We start from the raw sequence: 27,658 nt of genomic DNA, 5'->3' as shown, positions 1-27,658 counted from the left end.
GCACCTCCAGCTGGAGGCCCGCGGCCCCTCCTGCACGGCCGTCACCCCGCCTCTCCCCCTACAGGTGACGGTCCTGCTGCACCTGGCGGACGTGGCGGTCCGGCTGGCGTGGCGGCGGGCCCTGGACCCGGACGACCACTGCATCCCGTACCTCACGGGGCTGGGCGACCTGCTGGGCACTGGCCTGCTGGCGCTCTGCTTCCTTGTCCACCAGCTGCTGGGGACTGGGGCGCGGCTGGGCGGCCCCCTGGACCCGGCGCCTGGACCCTCCTAGGGGCCCGGGAGACCCCTCCCTCGCACCCACGGGACCCAACGCAGCTCCTCTGGCCGGACCCCAGGGCGGGCCAGCCTCTGCCCAGCACACATGGGGCGCGCGGGGACGGGGCCCTCAGCCCACAGGGCCGTCCTCCCCCCTCTTCCGGGGACAGGCCTGCTCCTCCTTTCTGCTCCCAGTGTCTCTGATAGTCAGCAGAAACCTCTGCTTAGATTTAAACCCCCAGAGGAGGATAAAGGTGAGACCGGACGCCTGGCCCACCCCGAGGGGAGGGAATTGGCCCCAAACCACGGTGAGGAGAGGACGCTAGCGCTGCGGTCAAGGGAAAGAATGCCCAGCTTCTGGCTCGGCTACAAAAACTTTTATTCACTCACACGAAGAGCTGGGCCCAAGAGCAGCAGGGACCTCAGTGCATGGGAAACGGAAGCCGGTCCCAAGCACCTCAGCGGACAAAGGTCCAACCCTGGCCCGGAGGCTGCGTGTCCAGGGCGCTCTGGACAAGCAGGGAGCTGAGGTGCTGGTGAGGCGGCTGAGATCCATCTACAGATGAGGACGCAGCCCCCACCCCTGCCCCCACAGGACACCGGGGGTCACCATGGAAAGCGGGATCATTCCCACAGGCCCAGGCCCACGCCTCAGGAGACAGACAGAAAGCAGAGTGAGAACCACCAGCATCTGAACGACAACACCTGCAAAGGCACAGGGACCAGCTCCGGGGGCCTGGGTCCAGTCCCCCCGCGGGCAGTAACCGTGCACGGTCACAACTCGCGTCCTCCTGCAGGGCGGGCGCACACCTGAGCGGCCCCAGGCCAGGGTCAGGGTCCAGCACGCGCCTCAGTGCACGGAGGACAGCTCTGCAAACCGCTGCCGGCTGCCACGAGGCACCGACGCCCAAATAAAAACTAAGGAAGCTTGACACTCTGCCGGCGTGGGGGCTGCAGCAGAGCCTGCAGGGCCCCCCGCGTCCTCGGCCTGTTGGCTGGGGGCCCTGCCGTCCTCAGGGGCCCCCCCGTGTCCGAGCAGGGAGACCAGCACCTGCTCTCGCAGCCAGGGCGGGAGGCCCAGCCCCAACCGTCCCTGACGGAGCGGAACAGAAACCCTCAACACGGTGCCCCGGAGTCTCTGAAGAACGGGCCTGGCCGCCCAGCAGCACCCCCGGCCCGGCCGGGTGGGTCACGGCTGGGCCTGCAGACCAGCCACGCCTCCCGAGCATGGCGCCTCCTTGGGCCCCGCGGCGCCTCCGCCCACAGGCAGCACCTCCTGCAAAGCAAGCACAGCAGTGAGCTCGGCCGCCCAGGCTGAGCCCGCCCGCCCTCGCCCAGTTCACGCGTGTGTCACGTCAAGGGAAAGGCTCCATCACCGACAAAACTGCAGAGAGGTGAGTGCCGTCCCCGCCCTGGTCTCCTCAGAGGGGGACCCCCAGCCCCGGCCAGCCCTGTGTGGATGGGCTCCAGCCGCCGCCTCTAGGGAGCCGCCCGAGCACTGGGCTCCAGACCTCCAGGGACACTGATCAGCAACCACCCCCTGCCGCCCCAGGAAGGAGCCCAGGACAAGGGCCGCCCCGCGGGCAGAGGGCTGCTGTGAGGCCTTCCGGACGCTGCGACCAGGGGCCTCCAAGCTCCATCCAATGTCCACTTCTAATGCCACAGCCCAAGTTGAATATAAGAAAACCAAAGTTGTTACTATCTGAGTTTTACATACATGTTTCAAATCTGATAAAGCACAGAGATCACCCTTATCTATCCAAATCTGAATTATCCACTGCCGCCCACACGCAGCTTAACCACTGACCCCAGCAAACCATTTAACCTCCTTGGGCCTATCCGCAAAGGCTGAAACCCAGCCAGCCCAACTCTCACAGGCCTGAACACATGAACTTGAATACGTGAAATCCCACCTTGCCCACCAAGACGCGTGAACCCGAGCTGCAGGCTCAGCCTGTACTGCTCACACCCTCACCGCCCCTCCAGAAAACACTGGGGCCACGTGGCCAGAGGCCCAGGGCGAGTCCACCTCAGGGACGAGTTTCATGGGGCACGACCAGCCCAGAGAACAGGGCGCCGAACCTGGAGGACGTAGACGGGCAGGTCGACAGCAAGCAGGGGGTGGAAGGCGGGAGGCTGTGGGCTGAGCGCCAGGGGCAAGACCCCATCCCCTGAGGGTTCATCCTGCGGAAGCAAGAGCGCCGTGTCAGGGACCCCGGTCCCAGGAGGCTGCCCCCTGGATGCGGCCGTGCCAGCCCAGCCCGTCCTCCCGAGGCCCACGGCGTCCGGGGCTGGGGGTCGGCCGCCTGCCCTCCCTGCTCCCATGGCCCTGCTCAGCCCCGAGGCCCACAGCCGCCAACACAAAGGCGCTCAGTTAAGATGCGCCAGGGGTCAGAGCCGCGCATCCTCGCATCCTCGGTGTGGACGCCTCTCCCCTCCCCACCCCCTGCCAGCCCCGGAAGGTAAGGCTGAAGGCGACTGCGTCCCGCCAGATGGGGAGCCCAGATCCTGAGCAGGGACAGCATGGGCACCGCAGCGTGACAGGCCGGGGCGGGGGGGGGGGGGGTGTCGGGGGTGTCTGACGCGTGCCCTCACCTGCAGCAGCTGCACCTGGACGCAGGGCAGGGCGCCAGGCACGGTGAGGCTGCCCCAGAGCCAGGCTCCCGGGCCGGCACAGCCATCGCCTTCCCCTGGGCTTGGTGCAGAGGCCCCGGCGGCTCCTGAAATAGAGCACGACCTCCTGCGTCTTCCAAGCAGGCGGCTCGCGGGCCCCGCCCTCTGGGGCGGACCCCGCCTCACCCTGCACGCCCGCCAACCAGGGGCGCGCGGGGTCCCTGACACATGGAGCACAGCGCTCTGGGGAGGAGGACGGTGGGAAGCTGCCTCCCCCTCCCCCACCCCGACACCTGTTCACGGCTCTTTCCATCCCACTTCCTTCACAAAAACCATCACTGTCTTGTTTCATAACAATACACTTAAAAAAACACTAACCACAAAGAAGACAAGCACCCAACCCCAGAAAGGTTTCTCTGACGCAGGAACAGGGCCCTGACCCTAGATGGCGGGGCGGGCAGGCACACTCGGGTACGGGGCTGCCGAATGGCCTCGCACGGAAGACAAGCCACCCATGGGCACGGCCACGCCTGCGGGGTCTCACTGCAGACGCACCGCCCCCGGCCCCCCATGGCCTCTGGGTCCACATTCCGGCCTCCGCTGGAATTTTACAGGAGTCCCTGTCACGCTTTCAAGTCTTCCATTACCCTAGCACACTTCCCTGCTAAAAACATGTCCATAAATGGTGATTCCACTTATTTTTAAAGTTTATTTTAACGCACTTTCTAGGAGTGAATGTTTTGCATCTGAAAAGCTGAGTTACCACTGTAGTTAGTAGTACAAACCCATCGAGAACAAGACACATTAAACTGCTAACTATGAAACATCAAAGGGGAAGCCCCGCTGACTCATCAAGGAGGGCACTGCCAGCATGCTCCCAGGCAGCTCATGTCTGTGTGAGCTTGCAGACTGCTGTCACAACAATTTTTTAACAAAATGCTCACGTGCTTTAAATATACCTTCATCCCAACTCTGCAGCTGAGCTGCAGATTCAGCTCATTTGCTTTAGACGATGCCCATGTGGTACAGTCAGACATAAACCAATGAAGGGAGGGTCTGACCTCGTTCTACATCCAAATGGACACAGCTGCACACCAACTCGTTTTAAGGCATATCAGGGTAGCCCCTGTAATGAAACCACTATGGAATAATGAAGGCAGGCCCCAAATAACGCGTCTTTTGAAGTTACTTTTAAAAGCAGACAAGATGGGGGGATGTCTGTGGTTGTTAAGAATCTGCCTTCCAATACAGGGGGTGGGGGTTCAATCCCTGGTTGGGGGACTAAGATCCCACACACTGTGGAGCAGCTAAGCCCGTGTGCACCACAGCTAAGAATGTGTGACCCGGCTAAGCCCATGTGCACCACAGCTAAGAATGTGTGACCCGGCTAAGCCCATGTGCACCACAGCTAAGACCCCGTGTGACCCCGCTAAGCCCGTGTGCACCACAGCTAAGACCCCGTGTGACCCGGCTAAGCCCGTGTGCACCACAGCTAAGAATGTGTGACCCGGCTAAGCCCATGTGCACCACAGCTAACACTCTGTGTGACCCCGCTAAGCCCGTGTGCACCACAGCTAAGACCCCGTGTGACCCGGCTAAGCCCGTGTGCACCACAGCTAAGACCCCGTGTGACCCCGCTAAGCCCGTGTGCACCACAGCTAAGAATGTGTGACCCGGCTAAGCCCGTGTGCACCACAGCTAAGACCCCGTGTGACCCGGCTAAGCCCGTGTGCACCACAGCTAAGACCCCGTGTGACCCCGCTAAGCCCGTGTGCACCACAGCTAAGACCCCGTGTGACCCGGCTAATCCCGTGTGCACCACAGCTAAGACCCCGTGTGACCCCGCTAAGCCCGTGTGCACCACAGCTAAGAATGTGTGACCCGGCTAAGCCCATGTGCACCACAGCTAACACTCTGTGTGACCCAGCTAAGCCCGTGTGCACCACAGCTAAGACCCCGTGTGACCCCGCTAAGCCCGTGTGCACCACAGCTAAGACCCCGTGTGACCCGGCTAAGCCCGTGTGCACCACAGCTAAGACCCCGTGAGACCCGGCTAAGCCCGTGTGCACCACAGCTAAGACCCCGTGAGACACGGCTAAGCCCATGTGCACCACAGCTAAGACTGTGTGACCCAGCTGAGCCCGTGTGCACCATAGCTAAGACCCCGTGTGACCTGGCTAAGCCCATGTGCACACAGCTAAGACTGTGTGACCCAGCTGAGCCCGTGTGCACCACAGCTAAGACCCCGTGTGACCCGGCTAAGCCCGTGTGCACCACAGCTAAGACCCCGTGTGACCCGGCTAAGCCCGTGTGCACCACAGCTAAGACCCCGTGAGACCCGGCTAAGCCCGTGTGCACCACAGCTAAGACTGTGTGACCCAGCTGAGCCCGTGTGCACCATAGCTAAGACCCCGTGTGACCTGGCTAAGCCCATGTGCACCACAGCTAAGACTGTGTGACCCAGCTGAGCCCGTGTGCACCACAGCTAAGACCCCGTGAGACCCGGCTAAGCCCGTGTGCACCACAGCTAAGACCCCGTGTGACCCGGCTAAGCCCGTGTGCACCACAGCTAAGACCCCGTGAGACCCGGCTAAGCCCGTGTGCACCACAGCTAAGACTGTGTGACCCAGCTGAGCCCGTGTGCACCACAGCTAAGACCCCATGTGACCTGGCTAAGCCCGTGTGCACCACAGCTAAGACCCCGTGTGACCTGGCTAAGCCCGTGTGCACCACAGCTAAGACCCCGTGAGACCCGGCTAAGCCCATGTGCACCACAGCTAAGACCCCGTGAGACCCGGCTGAGCCCGTGTGCACCACAGCTAAGACCCCATGTGACCCGGCTGAGCCCGTGTGCACCACAGCTAAGACCCCGTGAGACCCGGCTGACCCGTGTGCACCACAGCTAAGACCCCATGTGACCCGGCTGAGCCCGTGTGCACCACAGCTAAGACTGTGTGACCCAGCTGAGCCCGTGTGCACCACAGCTAAGACCCCGTGTGACCCAGCTAAGCCCGTGTGCACCACAGCTAAGACCCCGTGAGACCCGGCTAAGCCCGTGTGCACCACAGCTAAGACTGTGTGACCCAGCTGAGCCCGTGTGCACCACAGCTAAGACCCCATGTGACCTGGCTAAGCCCGTGTGCACCACAGCTAAGACCCCGTGAGACCCGGCTAAGCCCGTGTGCACCACAGCTAAGACCCCATGTGACCTGGCTAAGCCCGTGTGCACCACAGCTAGGACCCCGTGAGACCTGGCTAAGCCCATGTGCACCACAGCTAAGACTGTGTGACCCAGCTGAGCCCGTGTGCACCACAGCTAAGACCCCATGTGACCTGGCTAAGCCCGTGTGCACCACAGCTAAGACTGTGTGACCCGGCTAAGCCCGTGTGCACCACAGCTAAGACCCCGTGTGACCCGGCTAAGCCCGTGTGCACCACAGCTAAGACCCCATGTGACCTGGCTAAGCCCGTGTGCACCACAGCTAAGACCCCGTGAGACCCGGCTAAGCCCGTGTGCACCACAGCTAAGACCCCGTGAGACCTGGCTAAGCCCATGTGCACCACAGCTAAGACCCCGTGAGACCCGGCTAAGCCCGTGTGCACCACAGCTAAGAATGTGTGACCCGGCTAAGCCCATGTGCACCACAGCTAACACTCTGTGTGACCCAGCTAAGCCCGTGTGCACCACAGCTAAGACCCCGAGTGACCCGGCTAAGCCCATGTGCACCACAGCTAAGACTGTGTGACCCAGCTGAGCCCGTGTGCACCACAGCTAAGACCCCGTGTGACCCGGCTAAGCCCGTGTGCACCACAGCTAAGACCCCGTGAGACCCGGCTAAGCCCGTGTGCACCACAGCTAAGACTCTGTGACCCAGCTGAGCCCGTGTGCACCACAGCTAAGACCCCATGTGACCTGGCTAAGCCCGTGTGCACCACAGCTAAGACCCCATGTGACCTGGCTAAGCCCGTGTGCACCACAGCTAAGACCCCGTGTGACCCGGCTAAGCCCATGTGCACCACAGCTAAGACCCCGTGAGACCCGGCTAAGCCCGTGTGCACCACAGCTAAGAATGTGTGACCCGGCTAAGCCCATGTGCACCACAGCTAACACTCTGTGTGACCCAGCTAAGCCCGTGTGCACCACAGCTAAGACCCCGTGTGACCCGGCTAAGCCCATGTGCACCACAGCTAAGACTGTGTGACCCAGCTGAGCCCGTGTGCACCACAGCTAAGACCCCGTGTGACCCGGCTAAGCCCGTGTGCACCACAGCTAAGACCCCGTGAGACCCGGCTAAGCCCGTGTGCACCACAGCTAAGACTGTGTGACCCAGCTGAGCCCGTGTGCACCACAGCTAAGACCCCATGTGACCTGGCTAAGCCCGTGTGCACCACAGCTAAGACCCCATGTGACCTGGCTAAGCCCGTGTGCACCACAGCTAAGACCCCGTGAGACGCGGCTGAGCCCGTGTGCACCACAGCTAAGACCCCATGTGACCCAGCTGAGCCCGTGTGCACCACAGCTAAGACCCCGTGAGACCCGGCTGAGCCCGTGTGCACCACAGCTAAGACCCCATGTGACCCGGCTGAGCCCGTGTGCACCACAGCTAAGACTGTGTGACCCAGCTGAGCCCGTGTGCACCACAGCTAAGACCCCATGTGACCTGGCTAAGCCCGTGTGCACCACAGCTAAGACCCCGTGAGACCCGGCTAAGCCCGTGTGCACCACAGCTAAGACCCCATGTGACCTGGCTAAGCCCGTGTGCACCACAGCTAGGACCCCGTGAGACCTGGCTAAGCCCATGTGCACCACAGCTAAGACTGTGTGACCCAGCTGAGCCCGTGTGCACCACAGCTAAGACCCCATGTGACCTGGCTAAGCCCGTGTGCACCACAGCTAAGACTGTGTGACCCGGCTAAGCCCGTGTGCACCACAGCTAAGACCCCGTGTGACCCGGCTAAGCCCGTGTGCACCACAGCTAAGACCCCATGTGACCTGGCTAAGCCCGTGTGCACCACAGCTAAGACCCCGTGAGACCCGGCTAAGCCCGTGTGCACCACAGTTAAGATTGTGTGACCCGGCTAAGCCCATGTGCACCACAGCTAACACTCTGTGTGACCCAGCTAAGCCCGTGTGCACCACAGCTAAGACCCCGTGTGACCCGGCTAAGCCCATGTGCACCACAGCTAAGACTGTGTGACCCAGCTGAGCCCGTGTGCACCACAGCTAAGACCCCGTGTGACCCGGCTAAGCCCGTGTGCACCACAGCTAAGACCCCGTGAGACCCGGCTAAGCCCGTGTGCACCACAGCTAAGACTGTGTGACCCAGCTGAGCCCGTGTGCACCACAGCTAAGACCCCATGTGACCTGGCTAAGCCCGTGTGCACCACAGCTAAGACCCCATGTGACCTGGCTAAGCCCGTGTGCACCACAGCTAAGACCCCGTGTGACCCGGCTAAGCCCATGTGCACCACAGCTAAGACTGTGTGACCCAGCTGAGCCCGTGTGCACCACAGCTAAGACCCCGTGTGACCCGGCTAAGCCCATGTGCACCACAGCTAAGACCCCGTGAGACCCGGCTAAGCCCGTGTGCACCACAGCTAAGAATGTGTGACCCGGCTAAGCCCATGTGCACCACAGCTAACACTCTGTGTGACCCAGCTAAGCCCGTGTGCACCACAGCTAAGACCCCGTGAGACCCGGCTAAGCCCATGTGCACCACAGCTAAGACCCTGTGAGACCCGGCTAAGCCCATGTGCACCACAGCTAAGACCCCATGTGACCCGGCTGAGCCCGTGTGCACCACAGCTAAGACCCCGTGAGACCCGGCTGAGCCCGTGTGCACCACAGCTAAGACCCCATGTGACCCGGCTGAGCCCGTGTGCACCACAGCTAAGACCCCGTGTGACCCGGCTGAGCCCGTGTGCACCACAGCTAAGACCCCGTTAGACCCGGCTAAGCCCGTGTGCACCACAGCTAAGACTGTGTGACCCAGCTGAGCCCGTGTGCACCACAGCTAAGACCCCATGTGACCTGGCTAAGCCCGTGTGCACCACAGCTAAGACCCCGTGAGACCCGGCTAAGCCCGTGTGCACCACAGCTAAGACCCCATGTGACCTGGCTAAGCCCGTGTGCACCACAGCTAGGACCCCGTGAGACCCGGCTAAGCCCGTGTGCACCACAGCTAAGACTGTGTGACCCAGCTGAGCCCGTGTGCACCACAGCTAAGACCCCATGTGACCTGGCTAAGCCCGTGTGCACCACAGCTAAGACTGTGTGACCCGGCTAAGCCCGTGTGCACCACAGCTAAGACCCCGTGTGACCCGGCTAAGCCCGTGTGCACCACAGCTAAGACCCCATGTGACCTGGCTAAGCCCGTGTGCACCACAGCTAAGACCCCGTGAGACCCGGCTAAGCCCGTGTGCACCACAGCTAAGACCCCGTGAGACCTGGCTAAGCCCATGTGCACCACAGCTAAGACCCCGTGAGACCCGGCTAAGCCCGTGTGCACCACAGCTAACAATGTGTGACCCGGCTAAGCCCATGTGCACCACAGCTAACACTCTGTGTGACCCGGCTAAGCCCGTGTGCACCACAGCTAAGACCCCGTGTGACCCGGCTAAGCCCATGTGCACCACAGCTAAGACTGTGTGACCCAGCTGAGCCCGTGTGCACCACAGCTAAGACCCCGTGTGACCCGGCTAAGCCCGTGTGCACCACAGCTAAGACCCCGTGAGACCCGGCTAAGCCCGTGTGCACCACAGCTAAGACTGTGTGACCCAGCTGAGCCCGTGTGCACCACAGCTAAGACCCCATGTGACCTGGCTAAGCCCGTGTGCACCACAGCTAAGACCCCATGTGACCTGGCTAAGCCCGTGTGCACCACAGCTAGGACCCCGTGAGACCTGGCTAAGCCCATGTGCACCACAGCTAAGACTGTGTGACCCAGCTGAGCCCGTGTGCACCACAGCTAAGACCCCGTGAGACCCGGCTAAGCCCGTGTGCACCACAGCTAAGACCCCGTGAGACCTGGCTAAGCCCGTGTGCACCACAGCTAAGACCCCGTGAGACCTGGCTAAGCCCGTGTGCACCACAGCTAAGACCCCGTGAGACCCGGCTAAGCCCGTGTGCACCACAGCTAAGACCCCGTGAGACCTGGCTAAGCCCGTGTGCACCACAGCTAAGACCCCGTGTGACCCGGCTAAGCCCGTGTGCACCACAGCTAAGACCCCGTGAGACCCGGCTAAGCCCGTGTGCACCACAGCTAAGACTGTGTGACCCAGCTGAGCCCGTGTGCACCACAGCTAAGACCCCATGTGACCTGGCTAAGCCCGTGTGCACCACAGCTAAGACCCCGTGAGACCCGGCTAAGCCCGTGTGCACCACAGCTAAGACCCCGTGTGACCCGGCTGAGCCCGTGTGCACCACAGCTAACACTCTGTGTGACCCAGCTGAGCCCGTGTGCACCACAGCTAAGACCCCGTGAGACCCGGCTAAGCCCGTGTGCACCACAGCTAAGACCCCGTGAGACCTGGCTAAGCCCGTGTGCACCACTGCTAAGACCCCGTGTGACCCGGCTAAGCCCGTGTACACCACAGCTAAGACCCCGTGTGACCCGGCTGAGCCCGTGTGCACCACAGCTAAGACCCCGTGAGACCCGGCTAAGCCCGTGTGCACCACAGCTAAGACCCCATGTGACCCGGCTGAGCCCGTGTGCACCATAGCTAAGACTGTGTGACCCAGCTGAGCCCGTGTGCACCACAGCTAAGACCCCGTGTGACCCGGCTGAGCCCGTGTGCACCACAGCTAAGACCCCGTGTGACCCGGCTAAGCCCGTGTGCACCACAGCTAAGACCCCGTGAGACCCGGCTAAGCCCGTGTGCACCACAGCTAAGACCCCGTGAGACCCGGCTAAGCCCGTGTGCACCACAGCTAAGACCCCGTGAGACCCGGCTAAGCCCGTGTGCACCACAGCTAAGACCCCGTGTGACCCGGCTAAGCCCGTGTGCACCACAGCTAAGACCCCGTGTGACCCGGCTAAGCCCGTGTGCACCACAGCTAAGACTGTGTGACCCAGCTGAGCCCGTGTGCACCACAGCTAAGACCCCGTGTGACCCGGCTAAGCCCGTGTGCACCACAGCTAAGACCCCGTGAGACCCAGCTAAGCCCGTGTGCACCACAGCTAAGACTGTGTGACCCGGCTAAGCCCGTGTGCACCACAGCTAAGACTGTGTGACCCGGGTGAGCCCGTGTGCACCACAGCTAAGACTGTGTGGGCCAGCTAAGCCTGTGTGCACAGCTAAGACCCAGTGTGGCAAACATTTTTTTAAAGTAGGCAAGGTTTACATGACGTGTATCTCCTACTCATCACCAGGTAACATCATAAAGATGAGGTGAGTCTGAACCCCCTCTCTCCTTGGCACTGACAGCGCAGTGCGAGCCGTGTTACCTCTGAAACCCCAGCTGGGATCCAAGCTCCGCCTTCATGCACGACTGTGGGCGCGCATGCTGCTTAAATGGGGGAATTAAGGAAAAATCACGCGAGTGGATCAGAAATAAACTCTGGTTCTTCTCGACGTTGTGACTGTGTCTGTTTCACACCTAACACGTCACTATGCTCACAAGGCCGCCCGGCCAGCGCTGCCCGCGCGGTCAGCACACATTCAACTTAAGAGAGTCACACAGACCCTCCTCCCAGCGCCTGCAGTCCATGGGTGCAGGCCTGCGCCCCACAGACGCCAGTCACCACCAAAGGAGCTGCTGCCACTGGCGCGGAGGGCACTCAGCTGGGCCCCCTTCCCCTCTCTCACCTGGGGGCCCCCTTCTCTCTCACCCGGGGCCCCCTTCTCCTCTCTCTCACCCGGGGACCCCCTTCTCCTCTCTCTCACCCGGGGACCCCTTCTCCTCTCTCACCCCAGGGACTCTCTCCTCTCTCACCCAGGGCCCCCTTCTCCTCTCTCACCCGGGACCCCTTCCCCTCTCACCCGGGGGGACCCCCTTCTCCTCTCTCAGCCAGGGCGCCCTTCCCCTCTCTCAGCCAGGGGGACCCCCTTCTCCTCTCTTACCCGGGGGCCCCTCTCCCATGCACAGAACACCAGCGCCATCAGTGGACCATGGCCCGGCCCTTCCCCAGCCATGCAGAGATGAATGATCTTGGGACAGGTCCACACTGGGGAGGGGAGGCGAGGTGACGTGTCGGGCACCATGGCCAGGGACAAAGCATAGGGAAGCGTGTTTCTACGCGTCTGCAAAAATCAAGGCTCTGGGGAAACACATGGCTGGCCCGAGGGCTCTGGAAAAGGCACGGTGGGCCCATACTTAAGCTCCCCCCTCTGCTGGCTGTCTCGGGCCTCGAGCTGCGGGTGGGGGTGGGAGCCTTCACACTCAAGGAGAAGCGCCCCCCGTCTCACATGAGAAGCCTGGATGCTTGGCAGGCTCCAGACTTCTACTTCCCTTGAAAGCCAATACAGTGCTTCAATCACCGAGCAGGTAAACATAGCCAACCACCCCCGGAGGACACAGACAAGCCAGCAGGCTCCTTATCCTGAACATGGGTAGATTTGGGGACATTACTGCTGACCCTCCTGTGTGAGCAGAAATCTGCTAGCTGAAAGTGAGTGAGGGGGGACATCAGCGTCTTCTGAAGCCCTGGGGAAGCGGCAGGCCCAGAGCCCGGGCCTCAGGGGCCGGATGGAGCCCCTGGCCTGACTCACCAGGGCACAGCCTCCAGCTGGGTGACTGGAAACATGAGATACAGGGACCTGCAGGCTGACAGTCCCGCCGACCAGCAGACACACCGCCCCAACTCTGCAAGTGTGCACGCATGCATGCACACACACACAGGGGAGAGACCAGGGCGAGGGAGGGGTGCACGAATGTCAAAGACCCGAAGCACAAGGCCTCCCCGGGCACCGTTAACACACAGATGTGCAAATGTTCACGGCGTTTACGACCGAAAACGGGACACAAGCGAGATGCCAACCTGAAAGCAAGGCCAGTTGGTAACCTCTAACCAAGTGATGACCCTGCCTGGTATGTTTCTAAATGTCTGGCTTCTAAAAAGTTAACGCTGAAGTATTAACAAAAACCACAAGAAAGAAAGAAAACCGCCCTGTAGATGCCGCCCCGGCAGCTCTGTCTCTACGGGCCCCACCCCGTCTGTGCCCCCGCCACCCCAGGGCTCGGGGGCCAGGGGCCTCCTCCCCCGCGACAGTGAACACCGACCACACGCAGGCGCCATGGGGCAGGGTTTAAGTGAAGAGAGCTGGCAGAGAAGAGCGTGCCATCATCATATGGAGAAGAGACGTACGGACGACAGAGCACCGCTGACCCCACACACCTCTTACACTTTTGAAACAAGCTGTGGTTAAATATCTCACGTGGTGCTTTTGGAGGAAGCCAGTGTCAGAGTCACAACGCAGCAAGCGCGGCCGCCCCGGACAGACAGACAAGCTCGGAAACTGCACGCAAACCAGTGCAGTCCCCTCAGTGTGTTTTAAAGACCCCACAAAGTGGCTGACGCTTTAAAACCAGAAGCCCCCCGCCTGGGTTCCCGCGCACCCCACCCAGCGCACGCAGCCTCACCAGCGTGGCTCCCGGGGCGTCTCTGCTTCTTCTCCTGAGCTCGCTGAACGAACTGGGAATCAGTTCTCGCTGAGCCTCCACCTTCCTGAATCCAAAAAAAAAAAAGCATCATCAGTTGGGACCCGAACAGCAGGGGGCGACTGAGCACAGCGTGTGTTTCACGGTCAGAGGATCGAACGCCACGTCGGGTGACGGGCGCCCAGTCAGAGCTGCGACGGGACTCTGATCCACAGAGGCAACGCTTATTCCTCCGGAGTCTAAAACATGCGAAACACCTCACACGGAAACCAGCCTGTGAGCCGAAGACCCCTCTGCTGCCTGAAACACAGAGCCCAAGTCCTGGTGATGACCCGAACCCCACCCTGCGGCCTCGGGGCGGGGCTCCACCTCCCGGGGCTGCCCCAGAGGCCGTGAGGGGCCGGTCCGCGGGCGCGGGGCTGGGAGCCCCATGAGGACACGCCAACCCTCATCCCTGGGGGGCGCGGGCCTACCTGCGGCCCCCTCTCCGCGCGCCTTCCGGGCTCCCAGACGCCAGGCCAGCCCCAGGCACACAGCTAGCGAGAAAACGGACAGGGTCGGGATCAGCCTCACGTGCCGCTGCCTGGGCCTCGGCCACCGCTGCATCCCTCATGGTGGACGCTGACTCCATGGATTAGCTCTTCGTTAAATCGTGGCAAAGTAAGATTTAACTTTTTGAACATAAACATCACTATCAAATTTAACCTGCACCACAAAGAGAAGGCTACTTGACTGCTCCCACCTGAGGCTGAGGAAAAGCCTGTGCCAAGACTCTGATTAAATTCCTCTAAGTTACAGTGAACACATGACCGACGTGCGCGGCTGTAACACGTGAGCGTCAGGCCTCACAAGTGGAGAGGCCGTTATAACCCTCAGAGACAGCACTCCCAGACCACTCTCTCTTTCTCGTCAGTTCTAACTGGTAATTCTTCCTGGTTTTCACGTCCATCAATCTTTAGACACAGTTGATGTCGCAATTCCTCTCTGTCAGGAGTCCGTCTGAGGACCTGCTATTACATGATACACTCAAACACCAGGACATTTCAACATTATGAACATCCCAGCTTTTCTCAGGAAAAGATATGTTATCACCAAAATCATAGGACTCGAAAAGACCTTAGAAATCGTGTCAAAGCCCCTCATTTCAGAAATAACTGAGAACTGAAGGCTCAGACAAGTTAAGTGATTTGCTCAAGGTCATAAACACTAGTCCGTTCCAGATTCGAGACAGGAATTTGGGTTTCCAGACTTGTAGCTGGGGCGCCATGCTCTCGCAAGCCCCTAGGAAGCGTCTGCAGTAGAGGGTTAATCCAGGACACCGCACGATGGGGCAGGAGCCGAGCGAGAAGCTGGTGGCCCCAGGGCACCTCGTACCAGGTAGAAGCCGCCGGTCCCCGCCGCAAGCCTAGTATCTCTCCGAGGACCGCTCTGCTCCAAGGGGCTGGACTCCGCAGGCCGCGACGCCCCTTCGCCTGGCTCCTGCTGCCAGCCAGGCTGGGCGCTGGGGGGCGAGTCTGGCTCCACCTTGATGGGCACCAGCGGCTCCGGAACACTGTTGGCTCCCTGGGGGCCGCTTGGGGTCAGAGCCTGGGGGTCCTGACCCAAGTTCTTCACAGGCATAGCCACCAGACAGCCCAGGGCCCCTGAGCCCATGGCCGGCATGTCGTCCGTGGCGAGGCTGCCCTGCTGGAAACCCACAGCTGCCGTCCCGAGGACAAGGGGGCTGTCCGGGCCAGGTGGGATGTCACCGTGGGCCACCAAGACCAGCGGGTCCATCGGCCCGAAGGAAGCCTGACCGGCAGGGAGGTCCCCTCCAAGAGAGGCGCCCACAGAAGTCACATCAATGGTCAGGATCCCAGCGCCCAGCGCCTCGTCAGGGGCCCCGGGGGCAGCACTGCCGTCAGCTGGCGGGTCGGAGAAGAGGACCGCCAGGTCCACGTGGCTGAACTCGCCCTGCCCGGGGCTGCCGGGGTCACTGCTGGGCATCAGCGTGCTCGGAGCCCCCAGCGGAGGGAAAAGATCTGAAAAGGAAGGAACACTGGTGACCATAGTGACCAGAGAGGGGAGGGCCATCTGCGCTTAAGACGTGGACGAGACACACCGAGGGAACATGGACGCCCCCCGCAGCCCCTGCCGGCCCCCGAAGGCACCATGCTCTGCAGGAAGGAGCCCTGCATAGGAGCTCAGAGCCTTGAGCCCCTGGGTCCTCCCCCGGCCACTGATGCTCCCCAAGTAACAGCAAGAGAAGGTTTCACCCCGAGTCCTCCAGGCTCCGCACCCTTCACTCGCGTGATCCCGCAGTGCCCGGAGAGACCGAGCCCCTCATGTACCATGAACCACCAACCTCAGGCCACGCTGACCCTGCGGCTCGGGGACCCTTCTGGGGTCGACTGTGTCAGGCCACCTCTCAGCCTGCTCTCTGCCTCTCCTGAGCTCAAGGGGGGAGGACGGGGAGGACTGTGGGACGAGCTGGCCGGCCGGGCTGCAGAGACGCACAGCAGGCCCTGCGCGCTGAGCCCAGGCCACGGCCCCCTGGACAGAGTGGCTCCCAACGGGCTTGGAGGGCCGCCCTGTTTCCAGACGACCCCGCCCCACAGCAGGCACAGGCCCGGCCCCCAAGCGGCCTCCCCTGACCACAGCGGCACCCGCGCCCAGCACTCGGGTAACTGCTCCTCAGTGAAGGAACACCAGCCGTGAGGTCACCCTCGGGGGAAGGGACGGTGGCGGCATTAAAGGATGTCATTGAACGTTCATGCTGGAGTTCAGATGCAAGAACACCCATCATCCCAAATCCTGGCGAGTGCTCGCCAGGCATCAAGCCACCAGGAAGACGGGAGCACGAGAATCTGGCAGAGGAGCCAGCGGGCGACAGGCCTCTCCTGCAGCGGCCAGCACCCCCCAACCTGGAGCAAACCCCAAGCTCACACTGCCCCGTGGACACCGCAGCAGAGCAGCTACGAGGTTCCACTGGGGACCCAGGGAGGAAAGCTGCCACAGACGCCGTCCCCGAGCAAGCGAAGGACAGTCAGTCACGCGGAGCGCCTCTGCCCGCGGCTGTGCTGCTACGGAGCTTAGACGCTGGGCCTGCCCACTGGGGCCTCAACCACCATTCAGCACCAGGGAACATTCTGGAGAGACGGTAGGGGCTCTTTGAAGACAGTAAAAATGGGAACACGTCTCTTTCCCAAAACTTTCCAGTTTCCTAGACAACCTTGCTGATTCAGCTCCCTATGAAAAGATCAAGAATGATAATACGGTTTTTCCAGTAGTCATGTATGGATGTATAAAGCTAGACTATTAAGAAAGCTGAGTGCCAAAGAACTGACGCTTTCGAACTGTGGTGTTAGAGAAGACTCGTGAGAGTCCCTTGGCCTGCAAGGAGATCCAACCAGTCCATCCTAAAGGAGACCAGTCCTGAATATTCATTGGAAGGATTGATGCTGAAGCTGTAACTCCAATACTTTGGCCACCTGATTCGAAGAGCTGACTCATTGGAAAAGACCCTGATGCTGGGAAAGATTGAAGGCAGGAGAAGAAGGGGACGACAGAGGATGAGATGGCTGGATGGCATCACTGACTCAATGGACGTGAGTTTGGGTGGGCTCCGGGAGTTAGTGATGGACAGGCAGGTCTGGTGTGCTGCGGTTCATGGGGTTGCAAAGAGTTGGACACAAGTGAGCGACTGAACTGCACTGAACTGAACTGAATCTAGGCAAACATCAAGAAACACCAACTTGCTCATAAATTTCCTTAGCCTTTTGCTAATTCCATAAGAGTTTACTGGAGACCTGCCACGTGCGAGAGCCAGATGTTCACAACCCGTATACAAACATTAACACCGACCACGTGAAGGCAACCAGCTCCCTCCACGCCAGCACTGCCCTGCCCCACCTCCACCCAGTGTGGCTCCACCCAGGACCAGCGTGAGGGGACCCAACCCCTCCAGGGCCAGGCAGGGTTCCTCCACGACAGACACACACTCCCCAGCACCTACAGTCACGTCCAGCCGTGAGTTCCTGCCCACCCACAACAGACTTCCTCACCTACCCGACACGAGACCGCGTCACGTCACAGACCCGGGACGTCCACGCCCGACACGAGACCGCGTCACGTCACAGACCTGGGACGTCCACGCCCGACACGAGACTGCGTCACGTCACAGACCCGGGATGTCCACGCCCGACACACGACTGCGTCACGTCACAGACCCGGGACGTCCACGCCCAACATGAGACTGCGTCACATCACAGACGTGGACACTCCCAGTCCCCTTCCCTACATTCCAGCTCCCCTCCCAGGAGCGCAGAGCAGGCCGCGGCTGTGCCCGAGGTGGGCGGGCGGCCCAGGAGCACAGAGCGGGTGGCAGCTGTGCCCGAGGTGGGCAGGCGGCCCTGAGCGCAGAGCCGGCGGCGGCTGTGCCCGGGGTGGGCAGGCGGCCCTGAGCAGGGCCCAGCAGCAGCTGCGCAGGCGGCCACAGCCGGGACTCCACCCTCGAGGCGCTGCAGGGGCAGCACGGCCGCCAGGCTCCGGGGAGCCGCCGCCGCCCGACCACCCAGCTCCGGGGAGCCGCCGCTGCCCGACCACCAGCCCCTGCACGCCGCACCCGGGGCCCGGGCTCACGGCTGGAAAGCCAGGCTGCCAAGTGCCCAGCGCCCAGGGGTCAGGACGGCAAGCGCCGTGTGCAGAGTCACCGCGGGACTCATCGTAGTTTGCGCTCTGCCCCTGCGCTCGTCCAGAAACAGTCTGTTCTGTCTCCACGACTGTCCAGGGCAGGGCTGAACAAGAGAAGCTGGAGGGGACAGGGGCGGTGGAGGGGCAGCTCGGCACACAGGATGAGGTCAAGGCGAGCTTCAGGAGCCCTGACTGCCCAGGCCAGGCAGGCGAAGCCCCTGAGGCTGGGCGGGCGAGAGGGTCAAGGCAGCACGGGCAGACGCGGGGCCGCGGGCATGGCAGCCACGGGCCCCAGGCTGGGCATCCAGGACGCAGCGAGCGGCTGCACCCAGCACGCGCCCTCAGGCCGCCGGGGGCCCACCTGGGTGCCGGCGGTGCTGCCTGAGCACGTGGGCCTTCATGCTGTGCTTGGAGGCGAAGAGCCGGTCACAGCTGGACACCGGACACCTGCTCTTCGGGGCAGCCACATCCTGCAGGTGCTTCTTGGAGTGGATGTAGAGGCTGCTCCTCGCCGAGAACCTGGCACGGCACCCTGGGGAGAGAGGACAGCTGCGTGAGGCACCAGGGCCCCCGCCCCGGGCCGCACCCCAAGACGCCGGGGGCCGCACCAGGGCCAACAGGAGCAAGAGCAGCGCTCGCGGGAAACGCGTGCAGAGTCAGGCAGGGGACACAGGCTCCCCCTCAGGGCAACCAAGACCGTGGGCGCCTCTGACGGCCAGACAGACGGTCGCCGCCTGCCGGGGAGTTCTGAGTCACCCTCCCTGCTCTGTCACCTGAAGGTGACACCACACCTTCAGAGGTCCAGTTACTTGATCTGCACACTCTCTCCACAGAAGAAATTTCAATTCCCTGGAAGACTGCAGAAGGCATCTGGAAGAGCTCTTTGCTCAAAAAGATAAAAAATGAGCAATCCAAATCTAACAACACACTAAAAGGGTCACACACTACAATCTAGTGGGATTCTTCCCAGTGATGCAAGGGTTTTCAGGATCCACACATCAATCAGTGTGACACACCACACCAACAAGTGGAAGAATAAAAACCATATGATTATCTCAATGATGCAGAAAGAGCTTCTGACAAATTCAACATCCATTTACGATAAACACTTCAGAAGGTGGGCACAGATGGGACATACCTCAACATAATAAAGACCATACATAACAAACCTTCACTTCACACCACAAACTAATATCACACTCAACAGTGAAAAGCTGAGAGCATTTCCTCTAAGATCAGGAACTAGACAAGGATGTTCACCCTTGCCACTTTTATTCAGTACAGTTTTGCAAGTCCTAGCTAAGGCCATGAGAAGAAAAAGAACCAAAGAGAATTGAAAACTGGAAAAGAAGAATGTAAACTGTCACTGTTTGCAGATGACATGATACTATACACAGAAGATCCTAAAGATGCCACCAGAAAACTGCTAGAGCTCACCAGGGAACCTGGTGAAGTTGCAGGTTGAAAAATTAATCCACAGCAACCTGTTGCATTTCTATAGACTAACATCAAGAGATCAGAAAGGGAAATTCAAGAAACAATTCCATTTATCAACATATTAGAAAAAATAAACTATGCAGGAATAAACCTACCTAAGGAGACGAAAGACTCGCATTCCAAAAACTGGAAGACGCTGGTGGAAGCAAAGATACAAACAGATATACCACGTCCATGGAGCAGAAAAATCAATACTGTCAAAAGGACAAAATACTACCGAAGGCAATCTACAGATTCAGTGCAATCCCTATCAAATCACCAACAACACTTTTCACAGAACTATAACCAAAAAAATTTTTTAACTTGTATGGAGACAAAAGACCCTGAATCCTCAAAACAATCCTGAGAAAGAAAAACAGCACTGGAGGACTCCAGCTCCTTGACTCCGCGTGGATCACAGCACAAAGCTACAGGCATCAAAACAGTATGGCACAGGTGCAGAAACAGAGATCATACGAACAGGATAGAAGCTACAGGCATCAAAACAGTATGGTGCAGGCGCAGAAACAGAGATCATATGAACAGGATACAAAGCCCAGAAATAAACCCACGCACTAAACAGTCAAAGGAGACAAGACTACACAATGTCGCAAAGAAAGTCTCTTCAGCAAATGGTGCTGGGAAAACTGGACAGCTACACAGTAAAAGAAAAAAAGAAATTGGATCATTCTTTAACACCATAGACAAAGATAAGCTCCCAATGGATTAAAGACCTAAATGGATTAAAGACCAGACACTATACAACTCCTAGAGGAAAACAGAGAACATCGTCTGAAATGAATTGCAGCAGTATCTTTTTCAATCCATCTCTCAGAATAATGGAAATTTAAAAAAATTTTTTTTAAAAAAAGGACCTAATTAAACTCAAAAGCTCCTGCATAGCAGAGGAAACCATAAAACAAAAAGACAACCCACAGAAAGGAAGAAAATATTTGCAAACGATGTAACTGACACGGGCTCAGTCTCCAAAATTTATAAACAGCTCTTGAGGCTTAGCATCATCGAAACAAAGAACCCAACCAGAAAATGGGCAGAAGACCTAAATGGACATTTCTCCAAGGACGACATATAGATGGCCAAGAGGCACATGAAAAGATGCTCAATATCGCTAATTATCAGAGAAATGCAAATCAAAACTACAGTGAGGTACCACTTCACACCACTCAGAAGGGCCATCATCAAAAAATCCACAAACAAGACTTTCCTGATGGTTCAGTGGTGAAGAAGCCGCCTGTCAATGCAGAAGAGGCAACTTCAATCGCTGGCCTGGGAAGATCCCACCCGTCTTAAGAGAACTAAGGCCAAGCACGTGCCACGACTACTGAGCCTGTGCCCCAGTGCCCGGGAGCCGCAAGCGCTGAAGGCTGCGCACCACAGTGAGAGAAGCCACCGCCCCCCGCAGTGGAGGAGCAGCCCCTGCTCGCAGCAACTAGAGAAAAGCCCGCAGGGCAACCAAGGCCCCACCCAGGCGCACCAAACCCACACACAGTAAACGCAGGCAGACGCGCAGGGAACAGAACCTCCCACACTGCCGGCGGGAATGTCAGCTGGTACAGCTGCTATGCAACAGTGTGGGGTCCTTCAGGAACTGAAAAGAGAGCCACCATACGACCGTGCAACCCCACTCAGGAGCACACATCCGGAGAAAACACGATCCAAAAGGATAAACACGCCGCAGTGTTCACCGCAGCACTGTCTGCAAGGGCCAGGATGTGCAGGTGAGCTGTCCATCGACAGAGGAAGAGACAAGGGAGATGTGGGACATGCCTAGCATGGAATACCACGCACCCACTAAACATGATGAAGAGAGGCCACTTGCAGCAGCGTGGAGGACCTAGAGATTCTCCTGCCGAGTAAAGGAAGAGGAGGAGAAATATCATACGACACCCCTCATATATGGGGTCTGAAAAAGAAATGGTACAAACTCACCCACTCACAGAACAGAAACAGACTCACAGGCTGGGAGAACAAGCTCATGGGTGCTGGGGAGGACGGCGGGAGGGGGTGGAGTGCCCCGTGCACACGCTGCGCGTTTCACACACGTGTGCCCCGCACACGGGGCCCCACTCAGGGCCACGGGGCCGCCTGGGGGTGCTGGGGGCGTGCTGGGGGGTGCTGGGGAGAAGGAGTGTGTGTGTGCTCAGCCGGTCCCTTCGTCATCTACCTGAAACTCTCACAACACAGCCAAGGACTAATTAGGGGGACTCCAAGATAAAATGAAAAGTTAAAGAAAAAGAACAGGGGGCACAAGGTAATGCTGGCCCGCTGATGGGACTGCCCGCGAGAATGTAATTCTGATTCACAAGAGTTGCTGACACAAGCGATTTTCCAATGACCCACTGCTTCTTGGATCCAGTGGAAGATGTGAGTGCATTCAGAACCTGAATGAAGACTCGATGAGAATGTTTTCTATTTGACTGGTTTTTCTATGAGGCTACTGTAGAATGTGGAAAAGTGGGTTCCTCCAGTTTCTAAACAAAACAGAAAGAACTGTCCTAGCTGCATTTGTCTTGATGTTCTTGCTGCAAATGAACCAGAGAATGCAGCTGGAGGGGAATACAAGTGCATCCCCAAACACTGTAAACGCCAGCAACCGTGTTCTTACTGGGCTATGAGACCTTGAAATAAATAATGCTATGCGGTGAGGGGAAAAAAGTTTGGGAATGATGGAATTATGATGCCAGCTGAAAAATGGCAGAAGGTAGTTGAACAAAACAGTGAGTAAGAAGTTCAATAGAGTTCTTCGTGAATGTGAGAGAAGTGTCTTTTATTTTTATTTAGAAGCTAAAGGAACCTTTGGGCCAGCCCAAAGGATCTCTTTAGCCCGGATTTCCTTGATGCCCAGCAGCACGCGCGCACGTCCACATGTGTCAATGACCACCTCCTCCTGAGTGTCTCGCGTCATCTCTTCACAAAGACGTTCCCACACAGTCCTCAGGCTTCTACCCAGTCGCCCCGACCAAGGGAAAGGCAGCAACAACCTTCCGCAACACACTTCCCTGCAGATCCCAGCTCCCGCCCGCCCTCCCAGGGGGGCCACGGTGCACACACACTGGGGCCGGGAGGAGCCCCGCCAGGCCCAGGCCATCTTCAGCCCGCCAGCCACACTTCTGTCTCCAACCCCTCCCCGGCTCCTGGGAGCCACACTCCCAGCCCACGCCCCCAGCACCCCACACGTTAGCTGTGCTCCTGTGGCCTGCCCCCCAACTGGAGCCCTGCGGAGACACGGGTCTGTGTCTGGTTAGACCACCGGGGTACCTTCGCTACATTCCAGGAAACGCTCAGCCTCAAGTGGGTCTGTCGTGTCTCCTTTGAATGGAGCTTTCCCCACAGTATTACGCCAAATCCTTGAAACCATCAAACCAGCGGGGACTCGGCAGAGCCACAGCCCCGGGCCTGGGTCCAGCTGTCGGACTCCGGACCTGCCTTGCTAGCACTCTGCTCCCAAGACACACGCCCCCGGCGAAGACCTGCCGAGCCACCCCACCCCGGCCCACGCGGCACCTCAGACGCGTCCACCCGCGGCGCCAGGCGGCCGTGGGGCCGCTCACACCCACCTTCCACGGGACAGGCGAAGGGCTTGGTGCCCAGGTGGGTGACGCTGTGGCCCTTCAGGTGCTCGGCCCGGGTGAACGACTTGCCGCAGCCCTCGACAGGGCAGGGGAACCGGCGGTCGTCATCATGCTTCCTGCGGGACAGACGGCAGCGAGGTGACCAGGCACGCCACCACCGCTCTGCAAGACGCACCCACCCACGAGCTCTCCATCACAGGGGAAACAACACATCTCAGAAGAGCCTGGATTTGGTCTCTAGCCCTCACGGGCAGAAGTCCTCCTTCCTGATGGAGCCGACCACAGTCAGACTTGGAGCTTCCACCCAGGGAGGAGCAGCCACCTCCCCCGTTCAGCCACCAGCCACCACACAGGCTGTCCCTGCAGCAGGGGACCTTGCCTGACACGCACATGGTCTTTCTCTGCACAGACACCCTCAGCCCCAGCTGGGCAAGGACAGAACACCTCCTAGCTCTCTGGGTCCCCAGGCAAAACAGGAGGACATGTGCTTCAGAGTCAGAGCTGCTGAGAGGTCAAATGCAGGACAAAGGCCAAGCGCCAAGGGTCACCTGCACAAGGCCCAGTCCCTCATGGGGTCACCACAACCACAGAAGTGATGACGGCACGAGGAAGGCTTAGTCTATAACCTTGAGTTTTCTAAAGATCAAGTTGCATGTTAAGCATACTAACTAAATTTAAAAACAAGTAAACACAGAGAAAACTAAGTGATCGGATTCTGTGTGGTTTTCTTCTTATAAACTTTCTGAATTTTCCAAGTTACCCACACGTGTTTTTTATAACTTAAAGAAATCCACAGATTATCCCATCCACAGGCTTCTGCTACTAACCAATAACTCACTCGTTTTCAAAACGAAGAATTCAACCCAAATGTAAAGGTTACCTCTTGTGCCTCAAGAGCTTAGACATGCTGGTGAAGGTCCAGCCACAACTGTCAGAGTCACAGATAAAAGGTCTTTCACCTTAGGAAAGAGAAACCATGCATCGTGATTACAACCGGGAACTGTGTGGAGGGCGGGCGGGGGCGGACACCCCGGCTCGTTACCTGTGTGGCTTCTCAGGTGGATCTTCAGGCGACAGGCTTTGTCGTACTGTTTGCTGCATCCAGGAAAGGAGCAGGAAAAGAGTTCTTGTTCCCGGAAGTGGGCCCGGTTGTGGGAAAACAGAGCACTCACGGTGATAAATGTCTTCTCACAGCCTGAGCAGAGAGACACAGAGCCTGCTCACTGGTGGGGCAGAAGGCACATCACAGAGCTGACCAGTCACCGCCTGGGCGCCCGGGCAGGTGGCGAGGAGGACGACTCGGGCGGGGGCCTCCCTGGAGGCTGAAGTCGGGGCGGCTCGGGGCAGTTCACAGGCCACCCACCCCACGCAGCCACCGATCATCCTCCAGTACAGCCATCAGCTCCCGGTTCAGCACGACAGACCCTCCAGGTGCGCTGGGAACTCAACGACCAGTAAACCCAACAAGATGAACCAGATACTGAGGAACCAGATTCTGTCTGGTCGGGCTAAGCCTGAAAGGGCTGCCAGATACTGCAGTAACACCTGAGGTCCCCCCACCCGTGGAGTCAGGCACACCCCACCCCTGTGCATGTCCTCCTGGAGGCAGACCAGCCCCTGCCGCCAGCTCCTCCTTGCTCTGGCCCGTCTCCTCGGGGTTTCCTGCTCTGTCACGAGTCACCGGGCTCATCTGCGCTTAGATGGCCTTTTCCCACCTGCATCTTCAACCCGAGCTAACCCATGGGACTTTGAACATGACTAAGCTCTCCTCTGGGGAGAGCTAGAAGCCATCAGCTCCTTCCCTGCTGGCTCCCTGGTAAATAATCCACCTGCAATGCAGGAGACCTGGGTTTGAGCCCTGGATCAGGAAGATCCCCTGGAGAAGGAAACGGCAACCCACTCCAGTATTCCTGCCTGGGAAATCCCATGGACAGAGGAGCCTGGCGGAAGAAGCAGGCTGTCGATGGAGAAGCAGAGCTGGACGCAACTTAGCTACTAACACCAGCTCTCCTTCGACAGAAAAGGTCAGTGCTCACACCAGGCACAACACACGAGGCTGCAAGATGCCCATGAGCAGTGGATGCTGCGGCCCCTCCCAAGCCCTCCCGGGGCCTCCACGGGGCGCAGAGCCTGGTGCCCCTCCTCTCAGCAAGACACTCATCGGGGAAACGATCATCTCCCCAAACCCCCCCCCCCCCCTCCTCCCGCACCCATCCGTCTCTCCCGGCGCCCCGGCCAAGCCTCACTGCAGGCTACAGTGTCATTGCCCCCTCGGTCAGGCACACATCTGAACAAGCAAAGCCAGCATCTGCCTCAGCAAGACGCACCCTCCCCCGACCGACAGAGAAGCCGCAGGACCCAGCGCCTCAATCCTTCCCAGCTGGAGCCGCCCCAGTGACCCATGGCCTCCACCTAGGTCAGCCCTCAGGCCCCTGCGGTCTGGAACATCCCACTGGTCCCTCTCCTCCTTCCGCCCACCCACCGGGGACAGACACCTCACAGATCATTCACTTCAAAACCCAGGGTGACCCCGTGCCCAAAGCAGGTGGATCCCAGATCCTGCTAGCACTGTGCTTGGATGGAGGCCCTCTGAGTTTTTCACTAGAGTGCCCTCCAGCCATGCTCTCCACGGAGACGGGGTGCACAGGACCGGCCAGGGCGCTCGGGAAGATCAGAGAGAACTCCCTAACATCTGACTTTTCTTCCGCCCTTTCAAAATCCCTCAATCCTGTACACTTCCATAACCTGGACACTATGCGGAGCGCATTCCCGGTCCACAACTCATCAACCGATCGCGGGGCGCACACTCCAGCTTCTCTTTTAAGGAAGGCCCTCCAGAAGCCTCCCCCTTGCCCGCATTCCCTGCCTTGGCTCCGCAGCCCGGCCCCGGGCCCCCAGCCCCTCCTTCGCAGGCACACGCCCTCCGCAGCTGGAGCCGCCTATCCGGGTGGAGAGTCCACCGGCACTCACCCACCGGACCCACCTCGCCGGGAGTCTCCATCTGAAGATGAAGACGAGTTTCAGAACTTCACACAACCATGAAGTTCAAACGAAGCAAAGGTTTTAACGGCCTAAAAGGCGGAGGCGCCGCAGCGGGCGATGATCCCCTGGGGCGCCCTAATGTCTCGCGCGGGCTGCGCGGGCGACCCAGAGTTCCTGCAGCTAGGGGCGCGCGCCCGCAAGCCGGACTGAGCGTTTCCCAGTAACCAGACCTGCCTCCGGCTCCGTCGGTGGGAAGACGCCTTGCGGTCTCGCTCATCGGACACCCCCGGGGGAGGGCTCCTAGACTCCCCGAGCTACTTCGCGGCCAAGCGGAGTCCGGGAGCCGCCGGGCTCCCCGGGGCGGGGGGAGAGGAGACAGCGCGCCCCGCCCGCGCCGCTCACCGGGAAAGTCGCACTTGTAGGGCCTCTCGGGCTCGAAGTGGCTGCGCTGGTGAGAGCTGAGCTTGGCGTGCGTGGGGAAGCGCTCGGCACACACCTCGCACTTGAACAGGCTCTCCTGCTCGTGCGCCCTCATGTGCGCCTTGAGGTTGTACACGGTGGTGAACTTCTTGCCGCAGCCGCCCACCGGGCAACCGAACGGCCGCAGCTTGTCGTGCGACTGCAGGTGCCGCTTGAGCTTGTAGGACGTGGTGAAGGCCCAGCCGCAGCCGTCCAGCGGGCACTTGAAGGGCCGCCGGCCCTGGCCGCTGCCGTGCGTGAGCAGGTGCACCTGGAGCTGGTGCTTCTTGGCGAAGGCGAGCGCGCACTGCGGCTCGGGGCATCGGTAGCCGGGGCGTGCGGGCGCGCGGCGGGCCTCGGCCGGGCTGCCGGCCTCTCGGCCGGGCGGCGGGCCCCGAGACGGCGCGGCCAGCGCAAGGACGCCGCGCTCCAGGCGCACCAGCAGGTCCTGGGGGCCGGCGGACCCGGGGCCCCCGAGGGGCGCGGTGCCGGGGGCCTGCGCGGCGCGGCCGGCCGGGTTCGAGGCGGCTCGGGGCTCGGGCTCCAGCTCCTGCCGCCCCGGGGCCGCGGCAGCGCCGCGCGCCACGTCCAGCAGCACCACGAGAGAGTCGCCGCCGGCGACGGCCGGCGGCCCGGCCTCCGCGCAGCTCGGGTCCCGCGCGCCGCTCTCTGGCTCCCTCAGCAGCAGCAGGCGGCGGCGCGCGGGGCCCGGGGCTCTGCGGGGCCGGGCGGGGCCACCGCCGAGTTGGGGCCTGAGCGCGTCCGGGGCCGCGGCAGCAAGCAACGCCGGCGCGTCCATTTTGGGCCGCGGCGCGTCCAGCCACTGCCTCGCCGGAAGCGCCGCCCCGCACGCACGCCCGCCGAGCGCGACGCAGACTGGCCGCCGAGCGCGACGCCGTGCGCGACGCCGTGCGCGATGCCGGCTGGTCAGCGCCCAAGCGCGCGGCGGAGCGCCCCAGGCGCGCATGCGCGGGAGTCGCCCAGGGCCCGCCGGGCGCGTGACGTC

General features: G+C 60.2%; 2 protein-coding genes across 10 annotated transcripts in view; one reads left to right on the top strand and one right to left on the bottom strand.

Annotated features, from left to right (window-relative positions):
* SLC41A3 (solute carrier family 41 member 3) overlaps positions 1-11,445 on the top strand; it is a 33,542-nt gene extending 22,097 nt beyond the window's left edge. For 7 of the 8 annotated variants that reach the window (XM_043885342.1, XM_043885338.1, XM_043885345.1 and 4 more), the window contains 2 exons: positions 65-2,720; positions 11,244-11,445. In XM_043885342.1, coding sequence (XP_043741277.1) covers positions 65-274 — 210 coding nt within the window. In that variant the 3' untranslated portion in view covers positions 275-2,720; positions 11,244-11,445. The remainder of the gene's footprint in view (positions 1-64; positions 2,721-11,243) is intronic. The other variant, XM_043885339.1, reaches the window with a different exon arrangement.
* Positions 1,398-27,655, bottom strand: ZXDC (ZXD family zinc finger C). 2 transcript variants are annotated; one of them, XM_043885336.1, is made up of 11 exons: positions 26,596-27,655; positions 24,254-24,406; positions 24,092-24,170; positions 23,197-23,327; positions 18,504-18,674; positions 14,846-15,492; positions 13,945-14,007; positions 13,454-13,538; positions 2,854-2,978; positions 2,341-2,442; positions 1,398-1,534 (listed from the first exon to the last, which is right to left on the bottom strand). In XM_043885336.1, exons 1-11 carry the CDS (start codon positions 27,617-27,619, stop codon positions 1,448-1,450), a joined length of 2,667 nt encoding a protein of 888 aa, XP_043741271.1. In that variant the 5' UTR covers positions 27,620-27,655; the 3' UTR covers positions 1,398-1,447. The 2 variants fall into 2 exon arrangements, with proteins under 2 accessions (XP_043741271.1, XP_043741272.1); XM_043885337.1 differs by lacking the exon at positions 13,945-14,007.
* Positions 27,656-27,658: the final 3 nt, after the last annotated feature.

The sequence above is a fragment of the Cervus elaphus genome, chromosome 24 (assembly GCF_910594005.1).
Source record: "Cervus elaphus chromosome 24, mCerEla1.1, whole genome shotgun sequence".
Lineage (NCBI taxonomy): Eukaryota > Metazoa > Chordata > Mammalia > Artiodactyla > Cervidae > Cervus > Cervus elaphus.
Note: the sequence above shows the minus strand (reverse complement) of the source record. Positions and strands in the feature narration are given on the sequence as shown.